Source organism: Rhinolophus ferrumequinum, chromosome 20 (genome assembly GCF_004115265.2).
Source record: "Rhinolophus ferrumequinum isolate MPI-CBG mRhiFer1 chromosome 20, mRhiFer1_v1.p, whole genome shotgun sequence".
Taxonomy (NCBI): Eukaryota; Metazoa; Chordata; class Mammalia; order Chiroptera; family Rhinolophidae; genus Rhinolophus; species Rhinolophus ferrumequinum.
The window spans coordinates 46,544,995-46,572,414 of record NC_046303.1 but is presented as its reverse complement, the minus strand read 5'-3'; the positions used below and the strand labels follow the sequence as shown (position 1 = coordinate 46,572,414).

The window sequence follows — 27,420 nt, the reverse complement described above, 5'->3', positions numbered from 1 at the left end:
TTGTTCTCATAACAAATTACCACAAAGTTAGTGGCTTAAACAACACAAATTTACTTTTTTATAACTCCATAGGTCAGAAGTCCAACATGAGTTTTAATGGGCCCACATTAAGTTGTAAGCAGAACTGCAATCTGTACTAGTGGCCCGAGGGGAGTAGCTGGTTCCGTGCCTTGCCAGCTTCTAGAGGCTACGCACAGTCCTTGTCTTATGATCTCCTTCCTCTAGTAGGTCAAGTCCTTCTCATACTTCCCATCTTTCCTCCGTCTTCTAGTTCATCTCTCTAACTCAGCCAGGAAATATTCTCTGCTTTTAAGGGCTCACACAGATAATCCACGATAATCTCCCCCATCTCAAGGTCCATAGTCTGAATCACATCTGCAGAGCCCTCTTGGCCATGTAAACTAGCACACCCACTCGTCCCAGGGACGAGTATGTGGACATCTCAGGTGGGGAAGGAGGAGCACTGTTCTGCCTACCATAGGACATATTATAGAACTGCAGTGGAAAGGGAGGAGAGGGACGGCAACTGCCAGATAATGAAGATCCTCCTATACCATATGAAGGGGCCTAGCCTTAATCCTTCAGTTGATGGGATCATTTGAAGGGTTTAAAGCAAGGTGGAATCATGTGTTGTAAAGAGCACTCTCCTGGTAGCCTGAAAGGGGGACAGGACTTGAAGTCAAGGAAAGTGGTCAGTTGGCTATTGCCACATTCTCAGTAAAAAGTCATGAGGACTTGTCCATGGCACATTGTAGATTCTGTTTATTCTATGAAACTATCTGACAATATCTATTTGAACAGAATCTATAGATGAAATGCCCCATAATACCAAATTTCTCTCTAAAACATGGTCGCCATACCTGAACATTAATATTATATTATTTAAGTAAACAATTCCAGGTGTTAGGCGAAGAAGAGGTTTATTACTCTCAACCATAATTCCCATAGTCTTACACGTCCTTCCTCCAAATAAAGTCCTAATTTGTCCAATAACAGAGAGCCTGCAGGCTCCTCTGTTTGGGAGTTATCAGCATGTGGCTGATAGTTCAGACTATGAGAGTGAAGGGGAAAAAAGGGGAAGGAAAGCATGAGCATAATAGGAGAAGTGGAAGTTATAAAAAGACCCAGATAAAACTTCTAAAGATGAAAGATACAGTAGCTGAGATGAGAGGATTAGTAACAGATTAAACACTACAGAAAAAGAGATTAGTGATTTTTAAGATATATCAAAGAAACTATCTAAAATGGAACAAAGGAAAAAGACTGGAAGATAAAAATGTACAGAACATCAGTGATCTGTGGCCATATGAATAATTAGAGTCACAGAAGGGGAAGAAAGAGGGACAGAAAAAATATTTGAAGAAGTAACACCTGAAATGTTTCCAAATTTGATGAAAACTATAAACCCACAGATCTAAAACTTTGAGCAAATCTAACGCCAAAGAAAACCACACTAAGACATATCATAAATTAGTGAGGAACAGTGATAAGGAGAAAAATATCAAAATCAGCCAGAGAAATGAGGAAGTCACTGGTCAGTTTCACTAGGACGGGTGCGATAAGGGATACGGACTGGAGATAAGGGAATGGAGATAAAGAGCAGGGACTATTCTTTTTTTTACTTTATTTTTTAAAATGTTTTATTAGTTTCAGGTGTACAAAACAATGTAATAGTTAGACATTTGCACCCCTCATAAAGTGATAACCCCCCTCCCCCAATCTCCTACCCCTCTGACGTTGTACCATGTTTCCCCGAAAATAAGACCTAGCCGGACAATCAACTCTATTGCATCTTTTGGAGCAAAAATTAATATAAGACCTGGTCTTATTTAACTACAATATAAACCAGGTCATAATATAATATAATATAACATAATATAATAGCGGGTCTTATATTAATTGTTGCTCCCAAAGATGCATTAGAGCTAATCATCCAGCTAGGTCTTATTTTCAGAGAAACAGGGTATATAGCTGTTACAATTCCATTGAATCTATTCCGTATACTCCAAGTCCTGTGACTACATATATATTAAATTATAGTTGACATTCAATATTATTCAGCTTCAGCTTCAGGTGTACACTGCAGGGGTCAGGCATCTATACCATCCATGAAGGGGACTCCCTAAGGACTACTCTTTTTGAGAAAAACTGAAAGTGAAGGAGAGAAAGAAAGGGGTGACTACTAGATGGGAGCATAGCCTCCAAGGTGGATTTTTTTTTTGCTTTTTAAATGAGAAAAATGAGCAAATTTGTAGGTTAAGGATAACGTTAATGATAATAATAAATGACATTGATTAAGCCCTTATTTGTGTACTAGATACTATACTACATACCTCACACATATTGAGTCATTTAGTCTTCAGTACAGTCTTATGAAATGGGGGCTATTTTTGTCTCTTTTACAACTGAAGAAACTGATTCAGTATTACTCCAAGTTACATCGTTAAAAAGCAGCAGAGTTGGAATGCAAACCGAATCCACTTGTGATGTACTTGACTACTATACACTGAGCCAGCAAAGAGGGAGAAAGAGATCATAAACGAGAGAAGGTGTAACTAATGATTTGATGCCTAGGGAGAGGTAGGAGAGCAAACATCTGAGTGCACGGGTAGATGAGTTGGTCCTAACCAGGAGGAAGGCAGACTTCAGTTTTGAGACGTGGGGAAAGAAGTCAGGGGTGGGTGTGGGGCAGATACATGGACCTGTTGATGTAGGGGATGAGTCTAGGTGGCCTACATTTGTGCGCTGAGCGAGGTGTGTAGGAAACCCACAGCTTGGTCTAACAACTAAAGGGAAAAGGAGGAGTGAACCAGACAGAGTTCAGCTGCATTTGGAAACTACTCCAAATGGCTAATGTTTATTTCCAGCAGTGAAAGGGAGAGGGTGAGACAGAGACGAGGATAGTAATGATTTATGCTTTCAAGTTTATGCTACCTCGCAAGGCATGGCAGCTATTTCTTGAGATGTGACCAAACCAGTAGGTAATGTCAGAGAGGCAACAAGAAAAGAGTAGGTTAATGCTCCTGGCCACCTTGGTTGCCCTGAAGACACTCACACGAACCCCTAATCGTTTCCTCATGCTGACTCCTTTCACTTGGTAAAAGCTCTTACTGAGCTATTACTTTCCTTGGAATGCCCTAGAATTTCAATTTTTGGAATTTTTTCCGTATTATTAGATGCCATCTATGAATCATGTATTCTTGTTAAACTTTCAGCTCTAGAGTAAATGTTTCCTTTCAGTCTCAAGTACCAACAAGGCAATTCAGTAACACAAGTATCTATTGTGAAATCATATGTTATGAACTTATGACATTATGTCTATCCTTCCACTGTATATACTCTTTGACAATATAAGATTGGTCTTTCTACTCTATTTCTTAGATGCTGCATTTTTAAAACATGACAAACTTGGTACCCATTTGTATCATGCAGTGTGAAAATACAACTATTTTTTTCCACGTTTATGTTTATGAGTGAAGCATTTCATCTACTAGAATTGAGTCTGAAGTTTCCAACCAGAGCTTGACCTGCTTAAAAAGACACAGTTCGCATTTCATAGAAATGTCAAATTTTGATGAATATGAACATCCAGATTATGATTTTTATTTTTAAGGAGGATAAATTCCATCTTTCACAGTTTGGTCTTTTTCTTTTTAAAAGAGATTTTTTGGTTTTTTTTACAGAATTGTACACCTGAAACCTATGTAGATTTACTAACAATTGTCACCCCAATAAACTTTAATAAATAAACAAAAATATTTTTTTCCTAGTAGAGTAGACCAATAAAAGATAGCTTATCACTCCTCTTTCTGAACATCTCTGACTTAAACTTTTCCAATTTATGTAGACACTACAAAGACATATCAGATGTTTTGCCCTGTCAAGCTTTCTTCACAACTTCATAGGCGCCAAAGGCAGTAGGGAGAGTGGTGACAAAAACAGTGAATAGGAAAGGAAACTTCTCCAGCCTTCCTGCTTTTCCTGTGGTCGTAAAAACACGCCAACATGCATCCTTAGCCCACCTGCCAACAAGCTTCAAACTACTGCTGTTTTGGTGATACTCAAATTAGGGAAATTACAGCTGAGTTTTCATTAAGTCTGAGCTAGAATCTATCTGTATCTGCCAATAGGATCTGATCACAGTAATCCTGATCACTGTAAATCCCTATTGTTTTCAAGCCCAGAAGTTTTCAAGCATATTTTAATAGTCTTCTATTACTAAAAGCAGTAAATATGCATTGGAGAAAATTAGAAAATACAGATAAGCAAAAATAAAAATATAAAAGCCATACATTCTTACTACCCAAAGAATATCATTTTAACATCTTAGTTCTTATCCTTCTAGATCAATACCTTATTGATATTCTCTATTTGATGAATTATCATCATACTCGTTTTTAATTGCTTAAATATGGTTTCCGTTCATGCTTTGAACACATTTATAATAGTTACGTGAAGTGTTTGTTAGGTCCAAGATCTGCACCTCTAAAGTAGTTTCTGCCTTTGCTCCCGTTCCTTCACGTCTCATAATTTTTTTGTTGAAAAATGGACATTTTTAGATAATTTATTGTAGCAACTCTGGATTCCGATCCTCCCCAGGCTTTTTATTGTTGCTGTTTGTTTTGTCATGGTGGTTCATATGTTTATTTGTTTCGTAACTTGGCTGCACTAATTCTGTGAAGTGTATTTCCCCCAGTGTTCAGCCTCTGACGTGTTTGCTTATATATCCTTCCCTGTTTTTATTTTTAAGCTTGGTTTCTTGGGGATTGCCTGTGTCAACATAGCTTAGTGGTTAGCCACTGATTGGTTAGAGATTGTGTTTAATTAAGCCTGAGGCAGTAACATTTTCATCCTTTTCTGTTGAGTCTGTGTGTAGCTTGGGGACCACCTTTAGATTTTAGGGACTTTACCTACCTGCTCAGCCTTTAGCTCAGGGACTGATAGCTCAGAAGTACCGTCATCTGGTCACTCCTGCGTGGTCAAAGCCTTGGGCTTTTCCACAGCCTTCTGGACCTCCAGAATCAAGTGTGATTTTAGCAGGACCTTCTGGCTGTCTGGGATTTTTCTGTTAAAGTTCTGCTCGTCTGCCTCTCTTTGTATCACTAAGCGATTAGCCTCCACTTACTAAATATTAACCCTTGTGATATCTATTGTTTTTGACAATGCTCTGGGGCATGGATAGTCTACTCTTTGTTCCCCAAGTGAGCAGAACTGCAAGTCTTCACCCGCTGACTGAGCCCCACCTTGACCTGCAGGAGTGGGGGGATGGGGTACTCTGATCGTCTTCGGTTGCCCTACCCAGAGTCTCCTTATAAAGCAGGAGCTTGGGCTGTGGGGATGGCCACCCCTGAACAGTGGCAACTTCCCACCCAGTGAAGCTCTTTCACAAACATGGCTGGGAAGCTGGGAGGATGAGTGCAACAGTTTTCTGGGGCTGCCCTGCCCACCTGAATAGATCCTCGGCAACAGGAACGTGGCAGGGATGGGTTCTTCCACAACATGAAGCTAGGAGTGATGGATACAACTCAGGTTCAAATGCCACAACCTTCCACTGTTCTTACTGAGTTTCATTAGATTTTGTTGAACAAATGCTGCTCAATTTCTTGCACACACTTAGGTCAGTTTCCAGAGACTTTAAATGGTTATCTTAGATAATTTTGACCAGTTTAACCAATGCTTCTTTGAGGAAGAGGAATTCATCAAGGTCTTTACACCACCATTTGAGAACTTCCACCCCTTGGAAATGGCCTGTAATTTATAATTTTACTTATTTGCTTTAACTTACAGTATAAGAAAATTACAAAATGCCAAATATAGTCATTTACTAACAATAAGACTACCAAGTATAGTTTAGGCCCTCTGCAATTTCTTTTGTGTGTATCTCCTCGATCTGCGAGCTACTTTAGGCTGGGGCCTGGGTCACATTTACTTCCGTTTCCATCATGCAGGGCATTCGTTGGAAGATAATGATCTTTTCAGCTTAGAAACAAAACTAAATATGATATGTGTTTTTAAAAATAGAGTCCATGGTTACCTCACCCAATGGTTTACCTCTAGTAGCTAGTTTGTTGGCTGGTTAGAAGTCTGGCCCTCAGATGGCCTTCAAACTACACACAGACATACACAAGTATACTCTTACACCTACCTTCTCATAACATTTCCCAGTCACTTTTCTCCTTTAACAGTGCCCATATGCAAATCTTTTTTTTTTTTTTAACCTATTAGGCTTTAAAGCCTCAGTGTCTGTTGCCTACCCCCTTTTCAGGAACCAGTGAAAATATCTGAGACCTGAAACACATTATATGTTGGCTCAAAAATACTGAAAGAAAACAGCAGCACCAAAACAAATGTGTTTGGTCAAATGTGTATAAAATATAACATTAGGTTAACCTACCAACAGCAACTCAACACTTAAAAAGTTACATATAAATTATATTTAAGGTGTCATATGAATACATTTTAAGATATTTCGTATAGTGAGAAGTGGAAGCTCCTCAAAGGTCTTAAGAATCGTGTTCACCATATTTCAGCCGCATGTTAAAAATAAGGGTTGTGGGGATTGGAACTCAGGCCTGGGATCAGCTTGTATGGCCCTCGTGAAAGATCCCAAACACTTTTACAAAGAAGAGATGGTTCTATAGGGCATTTACCAATGTTTTTCTACCCTGATTTGAGTAGAGAGGCAATGGAACCCCACTGTGTAGACTCAGACCTTTGCACTTTATCAGTTACATTCATTCATTCTCCTCAGCAAATATTTGCCAAGCACCTACCCTATGCTGAGGACCCACTGACTGAGGAAAGAGTGAAGAGCAAGGTAATCTGGGCCCTTTCCTCATGCTGTTTATTATTGGTTGGGGTGTACCATTTTTTTTACATCATATAAACTTATTACTGCAGATTGTAGGATATTATGGAAAACAGCTCTTCGGGTGTTGGTGATGTATGTGGATATCTATCTTAGATTTAGAAGTCAGAGAAGGCCTTCTCATGGATTGATATCTAAGCTGAGGTGTGAAGAAAGAGTTGGAGTGAAGTGGGGGTAAAGTGAGGAATGGCTGATGCAGAGGCCCTGGGGAAGGAAAGAGATTCATACTTCTATGGAAATCAAACGCAGCCAAGGCAGCTGGAGCACCGTGAGCTTGAGGGAGGTGTTGTGACAGAGGCTGGGAGGGTAGCTGGGTCATACAGGACCGTAAGGGTCATTTCAAGGATCTTAAATTCGATTCCACTTGAATAGTTTTAAACACCCAGCATAACAAGACCTTGTTTGATTTTTAAAAAGATCTCTGTGGGAAGTAGATAGATGGGGGCCCTGAGTGGAAAGTGGTGGGGAGGGGAGGAAGTGGAGGTTTGTAGTAATGTACCTGACAGACATGGGACTTAGATAGGTGGCATCAGGGAAGGGAGAGGAAAGCGGATACATTCGACCAATATTTTGGAAGTAAGGACAACGGGGCATGGAAAAACAAATCTTTTCTTTAGTTCTATGTTTCAATACTATATCACTAACAGTTCAGTTAAAGTCAAACCTAATACAAATGCCCATTGCATTATGGGGAAACCTTAGTGTTTAATGTTGGGTTATAATGAGTAGTTACGATTAACTACTTATCAACTAACTAAGAGAGTAAATCAAAAGTTCTTTTACCGGAAATGAAAAAGAAATAAATAATATTGCTCTATGTACCAGATAAGTGTTCATGCTTCTTTGACAGCAGAGACAGAGTTTTCGTAATACAGGAAAGTGAGCATGGATTTTTGGAGCTGGACCACTTATGTTCCCATCCTGACTGCCTTTAAATAGCTCTGTACCTTGGAACAGTTTACTTAACTTTTCTAAACTTTAGTTTCATGGAAATAATAACTACTTCGCAAAACATTTTTGAGAATGAAATAACTGTTACACAACACTTGCTCATAATAGAGGCCCAATAATTATTAGTTCTCTCAACATACAAATAGTTATCCTAGTAATGTACACTATTCAGGTTGTTTGCGAAACCTAGAAATATATTTTTTAGAATGAGAGGATTCTAACTCAATTTACTCTCTCAGTTTAGAAATGGAGAAATCAGTCTTTATCTAGAGAGGTAAAGGACTTCCCAGGAACACAGAGCTTCCTGGAAACAGAATAGAACTTGAACTGTTTTTTCCAAACATTCAGCATCTTTCTAACATACCGTATTGCCTCATATGTTTCCTTTCTAATGTCCAACTGAAAGCTATCCATCCGTATATCCATGTTACCTCTGCTGAAAGCACAAAGAAGGTGACCTTATGTTCTCTTTGCCAGTTACACGCCGTGGGAAAACTTCCTGGAACCAGAGTGGCAGAGTTAAAAGCCAAGTACACCTTGCTGCATGATACCGTTAGGAGGTATGCCATTCACTCATGTGGTGACATCTATGATCATATGTATATTTCTTGCTGCGATAGGACCTGTCTTATTTTGCATTCCCCCCAAAAGCAGACCCTGAGGCAAGGATTTGAGGTCAAGTAATATGAGAAGTGATACCAGAGATTATCGTGAGAGAGTGGGGAAGTGAGACAGGGAAGGGAGGAATCCATCTGGTGATGTGTTGGTCTTCAGGTTAACTGGGCAACTGGGGCTTAGTCTCACTGAGGACCCTCTGTGTGACTGTATAGACCATACCGCAGAACGCTCCCGCTGAAGGGTGAGGAAACTGGGGTATCTGTCCATCCCTCATTGATTAAGGTTTGCTCCTTAAGCTAGAGAAGCTCCCGGCATGTCTAGCTTGCCCTTTGAAAAGCCAAGTGAGCTCCTATGGCCAGAGAAAGCTCTCAGGCAGAAGCACACAGGAGGTGCTGTTGGTATGTATGAGAATGGACCAGGGGATTTTGGTGGGACGCTGACACTACCTGCTACAGGACGTACCAGTAGGATTCTCTCCTCCCCACCGCTCTTCACCCCACCACTCAGTGGTCCAGTTTTACAACAAACCCCAGCCTGCATTTGATTTCGGTCTCGATGTCTCACTTCTTCCTCCTACGCCAGGCCACTCACCTTAGCCCAGTCCCAGGCAACAGCAGGCCAGAATAGGCTTCCACAGAATAATTCAACAAGGTTTCCTGAGTCCCCGCTATCAGCCATTGGGAATCAAAGAGGAAGGAGCGTGAAGAAAGAAGGAGAAATCCTTTTCTGCTGCTGCTCCTTACTGCACCCACACTTCTCTCTTCCTTTCCCCCACCTCCTGCATCATAGCCTTGCATGTTGTCTTCATCCAAAACCAAGGAGAGACAACGATGGACAGAAACTCCATCCTGCCATTCCACAGCCATCCTTTCTCCCAGTCTCCAACCATTACCTCTATTTCTTTCCTTGCAGTCATTTGGCTACTTTGGGGATGGGAACAAGTGTGAATGACGAGAAGAGCAGAACTGCATCCCTTGCATCCTTCACTCTCCCCACCTCCTACTAACTCAGCTCCACCGAGGTTCCTAACCCTCCAGAGCCTTCAGCTTTGGATCCTCCTCCTCCTCAGCCCCAAGCTAAGTCCTAACCTTCATCCTTAATGGAGACTCCATTTTCCACAAGTGGTCCTGCCTGCTGCTGCGTGCACATAGTTCTCAAGACTCAGGAACTTAGAAGATTCAGATGGAAAGTGTGGAGTCATCTTTTCCAGCAAACTTCACATTGCTGAACTGGAGAAAAGTCCATGCAGTTCTCAGGGCATCCCTCCAAACCTCTTTGCAGATACAAGGAACACTGTAACATTTCTCACCCTCTGGATTGCTCTCATCTAGAGCCCTTGTGGCGTGCCGGTGTGGCTTCCTCCTTGCCCGACCCATGGCTCAGTTCCTGAGGCCCCAGTGACAGCAATATAGGACCAAGGCTATGGTGTTACTTCTTCCTACTTCCCTGCTGTGTTGCAAAAATATTACTCTCTTTCTGCTACCCACATTTTACCTCCTCTTAAGTCCTTAGTTAGTTCCTTCCCTCTTTTGTCATTACAAACACCCGCTCCCACTGCCTGATGGTTGGGAAAGGCACAATGAAGTAGATTCTTTACTCTGGCTGCTGGGCCTGTAGCAGGGTGGATATAGGCTGGAAATGCTGAACTGAAACTGAATGGGTTTTCCATGAAAACTATTGTAAGAGTAGTTAAATTTTCTACTGCTGACACTATATGTATGTAAATTACAATTGGTTCTGGCTGGAACCTAACCACCTTGTCCACCTATTTTCTGGGGGGGAAACAGGCGCTGTGGCCCTCGACAATACCTTACTATTCCATAGTTGAAGACTCATGTTAAGAAGACGGGATAATTTTGGATTTACAAAGTATATTAGCATGTAAGGAAATTGAATCGTAAGAAATAATTCCATCCTTTATTAATGGAAATTACATGTGTTATCATTATAGCTGTTGTTGTTGCTATTTGGTACCTAACATAGTGCCTGGAATATATTCTGTCCCAATAAATGTTCCTCTGGATGCTATTGAGCAAATGACGTATTAAAGCCTGGGAAAATGGGTGGAGCTTCAGTTGAGACAGGTTTGATCAAGTCATTAGGCATCTCTGCAAATGAGCTGAAACCTGAAGATTTCTCCAGGTGAGGAAAAGTGGTGGGGAGCACGTCCCAAAAGAGAGTGGTGGCTTTAAAACAGGAAATGGCCAGGGTCCTACTTCTGAATAGGAAAAGCAGCTAATGTGAGGCAGTTGGGTTTCTAAAGATGAATCAGATCTGCTGGTAAGGCTGGAGCTGATGCTGGCTGGCAGCATAGATGAGTGAGTTCTAGAAGATCCTGGAGATTCCATCAAGTCTAATTTCTATGTCCATTCAAATCTGCTTTTAGCCAGATGCTTAACCCTTCTCCCTGGATAGGGCCGAGACCACACAATAAATACCACTGGGGTTGTAGGAGTCCCCTCTACTGCGACAGTGAAGTCCAGCTCTAGTCAGGCATTGAATTTAAGATCAGAAATCTGTAAATTAATTTAAGTCTATCATTTTATACGGGAATTTTTCTTCTTACTTTCCTAGCAAAGTGTCATTAGAAAACTGTCTGTATTCTCTTAGTTCACTAAGAAGAAAAAGATTTTTCCCACAATCAGGTCAGAAGAATTCAAGAATCAGAGAGCCAGTGTTGCTGGGGCAGCGGAAGGGAGGACCCTTCTCCTTATTATTGCTCCCACCCCTGGAGGTCATGATTGTTCTTCAAAGTCAAGTGCAAATATCACAGTCCCATCTAACTTAATCCTTTCTCTGTTATCTCCCACCACTTTGATCTAGACACTAGTGGAAGCACTTGTCACCTGGTGCTCCAGTTACCTATTTACGTCTGCCTCCCTCTGCTAGATCATGCGCTCCACTCACCTCTACTACCTAGCACAATACTTGGCACAAAAGGGTCACTGAATTGAATTCAATCCAGGAAGGGAGGAACGAGAAGCAGTGTAGACATGCTCTTTCCCTCCTCGCTAGAACCCCACAAGAGCTACGAAGGGGATTGGCGGTGTGCACTTCTCATTATGTGAATCTCTGTTTTCATAAAACCCAGTACACAGGAGTCAGAGGTCCAGCTGCTCCAGAATGCTAAATGTTTCACTGAGCAAATCCAACAGCAGCAGTTTCACCTGCAGCAAGCCGATAATTTTCCAGAGGCGTTCTCCACCGAGGTCTCTAAAATGAGAGAACAGCTTCTCAAGTATCAAAATGAATATGATGCCGTGAAGGAAAGAGAGTTCCACAATCAGTACAGATTGAATAGGTAAGTGCACAGTTCTCTCCACATGCTGAAGACAGATACGAGCCACTCTGCTTCCACATAAACACAATTAGAAAAATTAGACTAAATTAGGATGGAACTTTAGGTACAATGGGTATGTGATTAGCAACATTAAGATTACAAGCCTAGAGCTTTCTTTGATTCCCTAGAACAGGCAGTCCCTGAACAATAACATTACACAACTTCTAGAAAAGAGCTCAGGTGACAGGGAGACACTCTCAGGAAAAGGAGTTCCCTGCTGTGTTTTCCGGATGTCAGGAAAGCCAAGAGCTTTGGGAGCTGCAGCCAGAGAACACACCCCACAGAACAAGGGCTTGGCACACACTCTCGCCCTCTGTGGGCCTCACGGTGGCCCCTTATCCTTTTTGCAGCACCAGATTACATGACTGCATGGCCCCACAGGCACTTTCCAAACAAGCCTACTTGAGCTGAGGGTCACATCTATTCTTCTAATACGGGAATGCGGACCACACATTCAAACTTCTTCTCCTATTCCTAAACTATTCCTTAGGATCAAAGAAGAAAGTTACATCCTTTTGGAAGACACATTTACTTATCCAAATCTAGAGGAGGTCATTCAGTGAAATAACGTAGAAATGTATTGCTAGAAGAGCAAATGTTATTTCCAAAATCTCCTCTAATATTTCTCTTGTGAGTAACAAGTCAGTGGAAGAGTTTGTTCAGCAAATCACACTATTTAGATTGAATTTCGAAATGATTGCTATCCGGGTTTTGTGCTGTGATGTGCGTGTGCTATGCCCGGGTACTGGAGAGAAGCCAAACCATCTCTCCTAAAATTTGTTACCATTTAAGGTGGCAGAACTTTCTCTGACTATTTTTAAGAGTAGGTAGATTTCTGACCAAGTGAATATAATTCAGTCCTGCTGAGAGATAAGCAAATGATTTGAATGACTTCCTGGGGACCTTACAGGTCCTGGGTTTGGAATCCTCTCTTTGGGGCCTATTTTGTCAGCTGGAAGTTGAGGAAGGCTAGCTTACTCAGAGTTATATTCAGAGGAAAAAAGTCTGAGCTCTCTTTTGTCCTTCAATCAAAACTTGTTTCAGGCTCACTGGTGAGATCTATAAAAAGAAAGCCTAGCTATTTCTGTGCTCTGTAAGCACTCTTTCAGTTGAGAAAATAATGAAATTAAAACAATTGGTAGTTGTTCATTAGTGTTGAAAGTATGAATGCTTGACATTTCCATGAAAGGGTAAGAGGAACATAAGTCAGTTGATATTTAAATTGTTTCAAATTTCCAAGTATTCCTGCCAAGGGGAAAAAAACAACAAACAACAACCAGAACTCTTGCCTTTTGGGTGTAGACAGGCAAATTGTCCATTGAGTTACTTGGGATAAGGAGGGAACAGTGCCTAGTGACCTATCGGGAACAAGAACATTCAAAATGCACATTTGCAGGAATGTTTAGTGTGTCTTCTTTTGGGATTTGTAATGCAAGATACTTTAGCTTGAGAAAATTCCCTTCCATTCGCAAATATTAACCGCTCCAGAACTAACAAACTTATTTTCATAAAAATAATGGTGATGCCAAAAGAAATATCAGGAAAGAATAATAGGCTGCGTATTTCATTGGCTTAACATATTTAGTATTATCTGGTACAGAAACAAATTCACCCAACACTCTCTCCCCAGGAAAGAAGTAGATATTTCTATCCCCACATATAAAATAAAGAAACTAAGCCAGTGAGAGAAGACTATTCATCCAAATATACAGATGATATTTTTCACATGGGCACAACAAACTCTCATTTTATTCAGGGTCTAAATAATAGAAGCCCAAGTAACTTCTGAATCTCTGGCAACAACTAAGAATAATACATTGTTCAAATACTCTATAGAGAAAGGATTTCATTCTATAATTTGGTTGATTTTCACATGTTTTCACAGAACACAAATTCTTTAATAAATGCTAATGGTAAGAATAATTATGTGGTCAGTTAATAATTAAATCTGTTGCAATACATAGTTTCAGTTTGGGGATTAATATTTATTGATGATTTTTTGATAAATATGCAGTTCAGGAAAGAATATGTACTTAAATAAGTTAAATGAACACATTATAAATAAATAATAAAGTGATTAAATAACTACTGTTGAGAATTTATTTTTGAAACAAAATAGAAGTCATGGTCTTTCTAAAAACTTTTCCTGAAAAGATTATCCAACATTCTTTCCAACATTTACCTTGCCTTCGGTGTATCTTTTTTTGACTTCTCTGTTTTCTAGTAATTCCTAAGGTTTGGACAGCAAATAAACTGTGTCTCTCATGCTAAATCTGATGCATTCTGACAAGTGTAGGTCAGCTGGGGAGACAAGGCCATTTGTCATGCGGGGCATCAGGCAGGGTCTCAGCTCCGGCTCCCCACATAAGAACGCAGGATATGGTGAGGCCAAAAAGGAACACCCACGGAGCCACAGATAGGGGAGTCATACGACTATATTCTCGCTGGTGACTGGGTTGGAGACACAGGAAGCAGGAGCCACACGATCTGCAATCCACACGCTATTTGCTTTTCTCTGGCAACCAACCAACCCCACTTGCTAGCTGCAATCCGCCGTGCTAACTGCAGTCTGCTCTTGCCAGCCACTGTCTTCTTGCCAGCCCCCATTTGCTGCTAGCGTAGCCACGGCAGTTACATTAGTGGCCAATGGCTCACTGGTTACAGCTGACAGCCAACTAGCCACAGCTGATGGCTATCCAATCACAGTTGATGGCTATTTACAACCTGAGCCAGCACCTTTCCACGTGAGGCCGAGAGCCTGGAAACTGCACTCCTGGCTCTGTCTCCACACCATTGTTAATGCTGCCTGTCACGGATGTGGATGTGGAGAGTGGGGACACTCATGCTGCCATTTTGCAGGACTGTCCCAACGTCATCCTGGCCTTAGTGACTGTGTACTCTCCCATAGCTGGTCCCTGGCGACCTGTTGGTGCTCACCCAGAGTTTAGTAGTTGTTTTCCATCCTTAATCCAATACTGACAGCAACGTTGGGACCAAGAAACAAACAGATCTAGTAAGAAGGGAACAGGAATTATTTTAGTAATGCATCAGGAATTTCAGAAAGTTAGAATATGATAGAGGGGCATACAAGTCATCAGGATTAGCAGTAAGGAAAAACTCACAGTTGGCACAGATTTTACCTTCTAAACTTAAAAAACAGAAACAAAAAAATGTCCTGCCCCACCTGTGACAACGAAGAACAGAACCAGATTAGAACAGGTTTTGCAGAGTGTAGTCCTTATAACTGAAAGAGAAGCACCTGAGATACTTGTTTAAATGGTAGCTCCAACCCTAAAACTAATGATTTCTTTCTAAGCCTTCCCACCCAAGATGACATTTGAATTTTTTACAAGCTTCCTATGTGATCCTGATTCACGTCAGAGTTTGAGAACTGTTGATCTCAAAAGTGGTTCTCAGCCCTGACTGCATGTGAGAGTCACCCGAGTGTTCTTTGAGTGATCACTCAGTCTATGTTTAAACACCTCCAGTCACAGGGCTTCATGGCCTCCCCACAGCAGCCAGGCTGGCTTTGGACAGCCTGACTCTTAGATGGTTATTGCTTGTGTTGATTAAGAAATCTATCTTCTTGCAACTTCAACCCATTCAGGCTGGTTCTACTCCTGATGGCAAATAATGCCTCTTGCACATGGCAGCATATAGGGTTTCCTGCTCTGTCTCTTCACCCACAAGTCCTTAAAACCAAAAACCTTTGATGACATGGTTTTAGTTAAGACTCTCTTGCTGCAGAAAAGAAATGAATCCTGAGGAGCTTTGACATTGAAGCACGCCTTAGTTGGGAAAGCTGAAAATGTCAGACAGATTTAAATGTTAATGTCAGTTTAAAAGGTTAAGAGTTAATATATATCAAAAGGCACAACATTGCTTTTTAATCCCTTTAATGCCATGCAAAAATGAGAATCCCAAAGGAGAAAAAAAGACAATGCATAAAGTTGTTTATTACATTATTATTTATAAGTGTGAAAAACTGAAAGCAATCCAAATTCTAAGAAATAGTGGAATGGTTAAATAATAATGTGTTCCACAGGCACTTGATACTGAAAAGCGCTCTGGAGTCAGACAGCACTGGGTTTGAATGTCAGTTCAGGATTGACTGTGTGACTTTGGAAAAGATGCTAACTCCTCATTTTTTCATTTGTACAATGAAGGTATCAATACTTACTTAGCAAGATTCTGAAGTTTAGAAATGATACATGGACCTGGCATATAGTAGATTCAGTAAAAGATAGATAATATTTAGGATTATTTTATTCTGGTACATCCATTCACTAGCTATTGAAATTAGCTATTAAATTATTCTGTTTTGCAATTGGGAAAACATTTTAACTACATGTTGGGTAAAAATACATTCAACCATATATACAAATTTGATAAAATTTTATTAAAAGGTACTACAAGGAAAATAATATGAATATATCAATGAAAAATATTCTATTGGGAAGATATGAAATAACATTAAAGATGTTAAAAGGAAAATAAAAATGATAAACTGGTGTGATGGGGTGGGATTATGAATGACACACAGTTGATCCTTCTACAACATGGTGGGGTAGACACCCACCACACAGTCAAAAATCTGCATATAACTTTTGACTCCCCAAAGACTTAACTACTATGGCCTACTGTTGACCAAAAGCCTTACCAATACCATAAACAGTCAATAAACACATATTTTGTATGATATATTTATATATCTCTTATATATTCTATTCTTACAATAAGGTAAGCTAGAGGGAAAAAAATGTTGTTAAGAAAATCATTAGGAAGAGAAAATACATTTACAGTATTCATTGGAAAAAGTCTGCATATAAGTGGACCCATGCAGTTCAAATCTGTGTTGTTCAAGGGTCAACTGTATTTCTCTATACATGGAAAACGATACATTTTTAAAGGAAAAATGTTAATCGGTGTTTCTTAATAAAAATGAGAAAAAAGCATAATAGAAATATAATTAGTTAAAACTGCCCTAAAGAATTGGCCATTTTATGTTTGTTTAAAGAAAAGATTATAAATCTTGACTTGTGGGAGAACTTCATGTCACCATTTTGAAACTCAGGAACACTCAAGTTGCTTTTACAACCCAAAGAAGGTAGCACACTACCGCCCCCTGGTGGCAGCATAGGTGATATGTAGGGTCAATAGCCGGGAAGTAAGATAATGTCAAATTATGTGCAAGCTCTCAAAGCAAAAGCTTAAGTATTCAAAGCTCTGAAAAAGTCAGCTTCAGCCTGCGGCCAAGCAACTAACCTATATTAAATTCCACGTGGCACATATTTATTACACTAACCTTAATTTACATTACTGCAAATAAAATTTCATAAAATTAAAACCTGGTGTGCATGCATCTTTAGTTACATGTTCACAGACCTGCTGGCTGGTGGGATCTGCTTATTTGATGGACCCAGTGGAAGCTGTAGCAATTAGCTAGGTAAACACTAGTTCACTGCACGTAATACAAAGAAGAAAAAGCCCAGAGTCTGCCTGGAAGGAGCCAGAGTCTAGGTGGGAGGTTGGGCTCCCAAGCAGTTGTAATGTGATGGGATAACTGCTCTATTGCGTGTGTGTATACGGTGTTGTGGGAGGACTGGAGAGGAAGCACCTAAATGGGCCCTTGGGAGTCACTGAAGCCATCATAAAGAATGGACACTGGGCCTGGCAAACAAGCAGAGGAAGTACATTTTGAGAAGAGAAAAGAGAAAGTTATCACTGCAGAAATAGCAACCCCTTTCTACTTTGTCAAAACTTATTCAATTTATTTATTTTTTTTTTTTTGCAGCTTAATGGAAGAAAAAAGCCTCATAATAAAGGAATTTGAGAAGATACCTAAGCCAGGAGTAAGTCTTAGAAAGTCTAGAGTTTGTTAAATACAGCTGGATTCAAACATCCCTTTTGATAAATATTAATTTGTCACAACAACCATACCCTGAAACATTGGAAAGATCTAAGAGTCTTAACTATGGACAATGCTGAAAGGAATATTTGTATAAGTTCTGGGGTAAACATAGGTGGTGCCTATTGTAGGTTTTAGCTATTTGGCACCTAATTTAGAACTGTTTAGTTGGACAATGTCTACTTTGTTTCCAGAAGGAAAAAAGGATTCTGTGGTTGGCACTTAAAAACATTATTTTGCTATAGCTATTACCCTCATAGTTTCCTCAACAGCTTATTACAAGAAATTTTTATAAAGAAGACGTATCACTTATCTATTCCTGCATAACAGACCACCCCAAAATTTAGTGGCGTAAAACAACCATTTTTTAATTTTTCACAGTTCTGAATTCTGGTCTAAGTTGGCTCAGTTGGGGCTAAGTGGTCGAAGACGGCTTCGTTCATATGTCAGCCAACAGGCAGGCCAGTTAGTCTAAGGTCACATGTCACTAGTTAGTCACATAATGGTGGAAGGGTTTCCAGCCTTAAGAAGAGACAAGCAGCCTTAACAGAGGGCAAACTCCAACATGCAAGCACTTTTCAAGCCTCTGCTTAAATCATTTCTGGAATATTTCATTGGTCAAAGCAAGTCCCATGGGCAAGTCTAAAATCAAGGGGTAGAGAAATAGGCCCTAGCTCTTAATGGGAAGAATGACAAAGACATACAGGAATGGAAGGAATTTGTGTCCTCTTTTCGCAATCTCTTATACAAAGTAAATAGAAAGAGCATCACACTTTACATTGCTTCCACCTTCTAAATGGTTTTATTTCAAAAGCGTGTTGTTGCTGTTTTAATTCCAAAGTACAAAAACCTGTTTAGCATAGAGTAAAATATGTATGTATGTGTATATATGTATATACATATAACATATGTACATATATAATTATTATACAGTATATATAATATATACTGTTGTATAAGGATGCCTAACCACTATTTACAACACAGATTTTTATGGGAAAAAAGCATTTTGAATTTTAGTTCAAGATCATAGGATCACCAATTTTACCCTCTCACAGCAGCAGCGGAGGAGGGAGGTATGCAAAAAGCCAGGAAACAGACTAAATGGATCCATCTACTCAGTCATTAGAAATGTGTAGACTTTCTGAGTATAAAAAGGCTTCTCTTCCATAAGTCAAACACTCCCCAAATAATCAGTCATGGGAAACAAAAATGTGTTATGAGTCTGCTGTGAAAGGTATTTGGGGGAGAATGTATATGAAATGAGAGATGTACTATCAATAAGAAAGTGGGAGATTAAGGAGTGCAAAGGTATTTGGGTACTCCAAAACAAACTCCCTAATCTCATGTGTGACTCAGGTTAACCATAAGCCAGATGCTCAAAGGTTAATTGCATCTGATTTTGTCAAATCACAAAGCTATTAAAAAATAGGCTGGAATTTTTCACTAATGCTTTTTGGTATGAAATAACAATTAACTCAGAAAAGAAAGCATTTAAAATACAGGAGGATAGAAAAGAGAACTGGTAAAAAAAAATAATAAGAGTATGAATATAATGTAAAAAAATAACACATGTAATACAATTGTCACGCCTTTATTGAGAATGTCAGAAATTATACATTGTATTTAACTTGGTAAGAAAACATTCAGGAAGCTCAAAACAGATATAATTAAAATGGTGAGTAAAATTATTTTTACTTTGATTTTTAGGTAGACAGATGTTTATATATCTGAAAGCAACCCAAGTGCACATAAAACCTGTGCACATAAAACCTGTGCACTTGGGTTGCTTTCAGATATATAAACATCTGTCTTCAGGCTCTATAACCTGATAATTTTCGTGACTTTTAAAGGAAATGGAGAAGAAAATGAGAATATTGAAAGAAAGCACAGAAGAATTACGTAAGGAAATAATGCAGAAGAAAATAGAAATTAAAAATTTACGGGAAGACTTAACATCTAAGCAAAAGCAATTACTAAAGGAGCAGAAAGAACTGGAAGAATTGTTGGAACATAAGGTCAACCTAAAGGTGAGCTACGAGAGTTCAGAAATACTTGAGTGTGCCTGCATGAACATAAAAACACATGGGCGTGAAGTTGTCAAGTTTGACTGCAAGTTTGACCCACAGCCCGTGTTGGTGCTTCCTCCCCAGTCCTCCCACAACACTGTACACCCCCCCATTAGGGCAGTTATCCCATCACCTTATCGTCACACAAACTGAAACGGGCAGCATTGTGATTGATCCAGTCACACTAAACCTGGACTCTGGGAATTCACAAAAGACTTATAGAGTGCTCGGTAGTATCGTTGCAATTGGGAGCCTCGGCCCAAGGAGAAGCCTCTCTAGACTTCACCACGCATTTTTCAGTATTGTAAATGAGTCTCAAAAACACAGCATCTTCTGTGAAGAGCAACCAAATTTCTTAATCTCTTCTGCATATTTGTATTACCTTATCCTTGTCTGTTTGATTCCCCTCCACTTCCCTCTCACCAGGAAAGTGATGGGAGGCCTGCATTTATGTTGTAGAAGATAATTTAAATTTATTTTTGAAAAATGTATAACTCTTAAAACTATTTTTAATTATATATTTTTTCAATACAGTTGACATTCAATATTGTTTTATATTAGTTTCAGGTGTACAGCATAGTGGTTAGACGTTTATATAATGTATGCAATGACCCTCCTTATTAGTCTAGTGCCCACCTGGCACTATACATACTTGTTGCAATATTATTGACTATATTCTCATGCTGTACTTCCCATCCCTGGGACTATTTTGTAACCACCAATTTGTATTTCTTAATCCCTTCACCTTTTTCGCCCAGCCTCCCAACCCCTCTCCCCTCTGGTAACCCTCAGTTTATTCTTTGTATCTATGTGTCTGCTTCTGTTTTGTTAGTTCATTCCACATGTAAGTGAGATCACATGGCATTTGTCTCTCTCTGTCTGTCTTATTTCACATAGCATAATATCCTCTAGGTCCATCCATGTTGTCGCAAACGGTAAGATTTCATTCTTTTTATGACTGAGTAATATACCATTGTATATATGTACCACTTCCTTATATAGTGGTCTAATTATGTGCACTTGGGTTGCTTTCATATCATGGCTATAGTAAATAGAGTTGCAGTGAACATAGGAGTGGATATGTCTTTTCGAATTAGTATTTTGGATTTCTTCGGATAAATACCCTGGGTGGATTTGCAGGTCATAAGGTAGTTTTATTTTTAATTTTTTGTGGACTCTCCATACTGTTTTCCATAGTGGCTGCACCAATTTGCAATCCCACCAACCGTGCGTGAGGGTTCCCTTTTCTCCACATCCTCACCAACACTTGTTGTTTATTGATTTACTGATAATGGGCATCCTGACAGGTGTGAGGTAATAGCTCATTGTGGTTTTGATTTGTATTTCCTGATGATTAGTGTAGAGCATCTTTTCACATGTCTATTGGCCATCTGTATGTCCTCTTTGGAAAAATGTCTCTTCAGGGTCTCTGCCCATTTTTTAATGGGACTGTTTGTTTTCTTGGTATTAAGTTGTATGATGTGTTTATATGTTGAGGATATTAACCCCTTACCAGATGTATCATTGGCGAATATCTTCTGCTATTCAGTAGGCTGTCTTTTTATTTTCTTTTAGTTTTATTTATTTTTTATATTAGTTTCAGGTTTACGAAATAACATAATGATTAAACATTTATACCCCTCACCAAATGATAACTCCCCAAAGTCTACTACCCCTCTGACATCGTATATAGCCATTACAATACAATTGACTGTATTCCCTATGATGTACTTTTCATCCTGTAACTATTTACACACACACACACACACACACACACACACATTTAATTATCGTTGACATTCAATACTTCAGCTTCAGGTGCACTGCGCAGCAGTCAGGCATCTACATAATCTATGAAGTGATCCACCAGATAAGTCCAGTACCCATCTGGCACCCTACATTTTCTTTACAGCATTATTGATTATATTCCCCATAGTATATTTCACATCCCTGTGACTATTTTGTGACTACTAATTTGTACTTTCTAATCACTTCACCTTTCTCCCTCATTTTTAAATGGTATTGTTTGTTTTCTTGGTGTTAAGTTGTATGAGATCTTATATATTTTGGATATTAACCCCTTATCAGATGTATCATTGGCAAATACCTTCTCCCATTCAGTAGGATGCTTTTTATTTTGTTAACGGTTTCCTTTGCTGTGAAAAAACTTTTTAGTTTGATGAAGTCTCATATGTTTATTTTTTCTTTTGTTTCCCTTACACGAGGAGACATATCCAAAAAAAATTATAAAAGTGATGTTACTGCTGATGTTTTCTTCTAGGAGTTTTATGGTTTCAGGTCTTACATTTAAGTCTTTACTCCATTTTGAGTTTATCCTTGTGTATGATATAGGAAGGTGGTGTAGTTTCATTTTCCACACATATCTGTCCAGTTTTCCCAACACCACATATTGAGTAGACTGTCTTTACCCCACTGTTTATTCTTGCCTCCTTTGTCATAGATTAAATGACCACATAGGCATGGCTTTATTTCTGAGCTCTCTATTCTGTTCCACTGACTTATGTGTCTGTGCTTATGCCAGTACCATGCTGTTTTAATTACTATAGGCTTGTAGTATAGTTTGATATCAGATAGTGTGATATCTTCTTCATCATTGTTCTTCTTTCTCAAGATTTCTGGGGCTATTCGGGGTCTTTTGTGGTACCATATAAATTTTAGGATAATTTGTTCTAGTTCTGTGAAAAATGCCATTGGTATTTTAATACGGATTGCATTGAATCTATAGATTGCTTTGATCAATATGGACATTTTAAAGATGTTAATTTTTCCTGTCCATCAATATGGTGTATGTTTCCATTTATTTGTATCTGCTTCAATTCCTTCCTTCAGTGTCTTATAATTTTCCAAGTGTAAATTTATTCCTAGGGATTTTTTTTTTTTGATACAACTGTAAATGGAATTGTTTAAAGTTGATTGGGGTGACAATTGTTAGTAAAATTACATCGGTTTCAGGTGTATAATTCTGTAACATATCATCTATATATCACATTGTGTGTTCACCACCGAGAGAACTTGGAATGGAATTGTTTTCTTAATTTTGTTATTGGTGTATAAAAAGGTCATTGTGAATAATAAATGGAATAATTAAAGCACCCTACATAGTGCAGAACAGATAACAACAAGTCTACATATTGTAATTCCTTTTTCTCTCCTATTTAATTTGCTTACCTTAAATGCTCTTGTCCAAGATTACATAATTGAACATGATTTCATGTCTTCCTTTCTTTACTAGGATGAAGTAGTCCACCATCAAACCATTCCTGTACAAATTGGAAAAGAGACAGAAAAAACAACCCGCAAAAAAGTGTATGGTTTAATATTTTTATTTTTAATCCCTCCCAGCCCACTCTGTCTGTGTGTTCACTAAAACACAATGTTAACCATCTGAACATATCAAATTACTATTATAATATTAGAAATCTCTGCATTTGTTCCTGTCTAGGTTGTGTATGTCAAGCTCATTAAAAGAAAGTAGTGCAACATATTGCTGTCATTCATAACACTTGTTCATGTCTTAAACTTGGGACAATATTCTCTTTCCAACTTATAAATCATATCTTTATGGAGAACTCCAATTGGCTTTAACAGAGCTGGGCAAGGAATAAGTTACTTAAATTGTGTAGAATTTCATGGTCCAGAAGTGTGTATCAGCCTGCCAGAAGCCTGAAGTCCAAATGATAAGAACCCTTTGCCACCTATTCACCTGTGTAACACCCCCCACAAAACAGTCAGAGTCGATTTGGAGGCAGACACTACTGAGGAAATTCTCAAGGTTTAGGGGAACCAAAAAAAGATAAAGATAAGTGAAGACACAAAAATTCTGGAGAGATAATGTGATTGCTCTGGTGACTGATCTTAAAAGAAGCAGGCATGGTAATGACTGTAAAAGTCAAGCCGACTGTGGGGACAGAGCCCCAAAAAGCAGTTTCCAGGCTCTCGGCCTCACATAGAAAGATGCTGGCTCAGGTAGTAAATGGCCATCGACTGTGATCAAATGGCCATCAGCTGTGGCTAGTTGGCCGTCAGCTGTAACCAGTGAGCCATTGGGCACTAATATAACTGCCGTGGCTAGGTTAGCAAAGAATGAGGGCTAGCAAGAAGATGGTGGCTGAGCCTGCAAGCGGCGCAGTGAGGGTTGCGAACAGTGTGGCTCCTGCTTCCTGTGTCTCCAACCCAGCCGCCAGCGAGAGTATAGAGATATGACTCCCCTACCTATGGTTCTGTGGGTGTTCCTTTTTGGCCTCACCATATCCTGCGTTCTTATGTGGGGAGCGGGACCAGAGACCCCGCCTGACACCCCACACGACACCGACCATCACCAAAGTTGAGAAATTCAGGTCAGTTCAGGGAGGCTGGTGGCGATGAAGGTGGAATCCAGGAGATGGTAGCCATGGGGATCTGAGAGTAAATGGGTAGGCCAGACAAATCCCTGCCTGAACAGCACTCAGTGGAAATACCCTTTCATCCCACTCATCTGTGGTCTTTACCCCACTTCTGAGATCACTTGATATATGACTTCTATAACCTCATCAGGAAGTAAAAATAGATAAAAGACAGCATGAGCTCAAAATAAGACAAAGGTGTGTGTGTGTGTGTGTGTGTGTGTGTACACATATATAGGTATGTATCTGTACATACATATGTGTGTATGTGTGTGTGTGTATCTCCAACAGAGAAATGGAAAAGAAAAAAGTTGTCTTGGAATCTGTACTCAAAGAACTAAATGACTCCCTAAGGAAAGTTGAAACCAAAATTCATGCTTTAATAGAAGAGAAGGAGGATGTAATGAAGGAAGTTGAAGGCAAGAGAGCCTTACTTGAAGTCAAAGAACGAGAATATAACCAATTGGTCAAGCTATTGGAATTAACCAGAGAGAATGAAGCAACTTCACTAACTGAAAGGTTAGTATGTGTGTGTCTGTCATCTAAATTTTCTTCAATTTGTATTTGAGTATTTAAAACATCACCTCAAACAAATATGTTTCTATAGAATTATTCAATAAATATTTTTATAGAATTTTAAGTCAATTTTTACCATTAATAATAAAACGTGCATTATTAAATGAAGCATTTAAAAGTATTGTTTTCTATCCTTTACTCATTGTTTTCTTCAACTTCCTGTGACCAAATCATAAGGACACAATCGGTTGTACTTTGTAAGTTTCTGAAGTGTGCCTCTGGAAAATTGTGTCACTGGAGCATGTTGTAGGTGAGGGACTTTTTCCTACAAATGAATGGTATTTCTGAGGTAATTGTGACTTTTTCCCAATGGGAGTAATTTGATAATGCCCCTCAGAGAGTGTTACTTTCTAATTTTAAGTAAAGTTTCAGGGAAATCAGGATCTCTGTTTCTGCCAGTCTGCTATTCCATTTGCGGTTTTTATAAAACTGGCTCTAAATGATACCAACCTGCAAAAAAAACAAAATGCTTTTGGTATTATTTACAATTTGATTCTAACATGAGAATTGTTCTGCATTTACATGCTGAGCTTGCTGTCTTAAAAAACATGAAGAGGAGCTGATAACTAATTGCTTTCATTTTCTTCTTTCTTTACCTGGAACAGAGGAATCTTGGATCTCAATTTACGAAACTGTCTCATTGACAAGCAGAACTACCACGATGAACTTTCTCGTAAGCAAAGAGAGAAAGAACGAGATTTTCGAAATTTAAAAAAGATGGAGCTGCTCTTGAAAGTGTCCTGGGACGCACTCACTCAAACTCAAGCACTACATCAAAGGCTTCTGTTAGAGGTGCGTGCTGCACACCACTATCTGATTTCTAACTCCGTGCTGTCTTTTTGAAGTAAAAATATTTTAAGAAGTTGTTTTTGCTATCAACAGGGAAAGAAGAGGAAAAGAAAAAGAACAGAGAAAAAGTAATTTTAAAATGCTTTGAACCTATGATATAGCCTATAATCCTATAATGTTTTTCGATCTCTACTTGCTATCCCAAGATTAGGGAAATGTCTTGTTTGGATCTGGCATCAGCCTGGCATCAGCAGTTGGGCCACCCAGCTCTGAAAGAGCTACCGGGTCCCTACAGGGTAGAACCAAGTGAATCACCATCTTTACCAGTTGAAATTGACCCAGAATGTTGTCATTGTAGACATACGTCAGTCAGGAATGAGATCAAATTATGTCAATATAAATGGTTAGTTGGTCTGTACCTCCAACTAGCTAAGGGCTGTTGGAACCCAAGATTCAGGCTATCTGGCCCTTTCTGCACAGTATCAGAGGAGTACTCCAGCCAGAGAATGCTCAAGATAGCTGTTACTTCCTTATTCCTCTGTGCTCCCAAGTGAGGGCATTTGGTCCTGTTGCCTCTGATTCTCTCCTCTCTCAGGGGCACTCCTTGTGCTAACTGTCCAAGCACAGAAAGGCCATGGATCCTTGAGAGGACACATCCTTGTGCTGGACTTTGGCCAGTGCTTCCTTTGGAGAAAAAGAGATCAATCTCTGAGATGAAGCAGCCAGGTGTATAGAAACAATACCCATTCTCCTCAGAATTGTCATGCTCCATGACTTTATGGAGATTCATGACCTCAGAAATTTAAGCAGAAGTTTCCGGCTGTGGTAGACGCTTCTTTTTTGTTGTTGTTTAAACAGACTCTTTTTTTTTTAATTGGGGAATATTGAGGAACAGTGTGTTTCTCCAGGGCCCATCAGCTCCAAGTCATTGTCCTTCAATCTAGTTGTAGAAGGTGCAGCTCATCTCCAAGTCCAGTCGCCATTTTCAATCTTTAGTTGCAGGGGGCGCAGCCCACCATCCCATGCGGGAATTGCACCAGCAACCTTGTTGTTGAGAGCTCACGCTCTAACCAACTGAGCCATCCGGCTGCCCTGTGGTAGACAGTTCTGATCCTAATCTATGCCTGCTCCTCCTCTCCTTCTGGGCCCATGGAAAATGTATACTTCCGTGCACCCTTTGCAGTTGAGCAGGTCATATAACTAGTTCTGGCCAATGGATTGTATGCAGAAGTGACACGTGTTACTTCTATCCTGGAGCATCTAATTGCCAGTGTGGGACCCTCTGGCTCTTTTTCCTTCTCCTGTGGCAATTGTGGAAGTATGTGATGATATGGAAGTGCTGCAAAATGGAATCAGCCAGGAATGCTGAGTCAACAGTGGCTCTGGAGAAGCATCTTGACTGTCCCAGGCTTTGTCAGAGCCGGACATAAACTGTCTTGGAAGAGCCATGATAGTCGGCGGTTGTTTATTTCTATAGCATAACCTATCCCATCTTGACTAAGAGGCCAACCTTGAGCAAGGTGTGAAAATAATTTGGTAGGGTCATGAGCGATACAAATGAGTAGGTTTGGCCGTCCTGTCAGATGGCATTCATGGACTTTTTTTGTTTTTTCTGTCTCAGTGGGGAGAATGTGCTTTTTACACTTTTGCTAAACAAATAGAACAGTTATTTATCTTTCTCCTAAGATATTTTTTACAGTTCCAGCAAGTAGATTGGTTATTTTACTACTGTGAAATCTCTTTAATTCTAGAAATGCTTTTTGCCTTAAAAGTTTACTTTGTCTGATATTAGTACCCCAATAGTTACACTAGCTTTTTGTGGTTATATTTTGCTTGGTATTTCTTTCTTCATTCATTTACTTTCATTCTTTTCTGCATATTTATTTAGGTGTGTTTTT

The 27,420-nt window shown here is 39.5% G+C and overlaps 1 protein-coding gene across 2 annotated transcripts in view; it reads left to right on the top strand.

Moving 5' to 3' along the window:
• CCDC146 (coiled-coil domain containing 146) overlaps positions 1–27,420 on the top strand; it is a 116,826-nt gene that overhangs the window by 60,154 nt on the left and 29,252 nt on the right. For both annotated transcript variants that reach the window (XM_033088668.1, XM_033088669.1), the window contains exons 3-9: positions 8,297–8,379; positions 11,529–11,738; positions 17,572–17,629; positions 19,539–19,715; positions 23,008–23,081; positions 24,449–24,676; positions 25,339–25,525. In XM_033088668.1, coding sequence (XP_032944559.1) covers positions 8,297–8,379; positions 11,529–11,738; positions 17,572–17,629; positions 19,539–19,715; positions 23,008–23,081; positions 24,449–24,676; positions 25,339–25,525 — 1,017 coding nt within the window. The remainder of the gene's footprint in view (positions 1–8,296; positions 8,380–11,528; positions 11,739–17,571; positions 17,630–19,538; positions 19,716–23,007; positions 23,082–24,448; positions 24,677–25,338; positions 25,526–27,420) is intronic.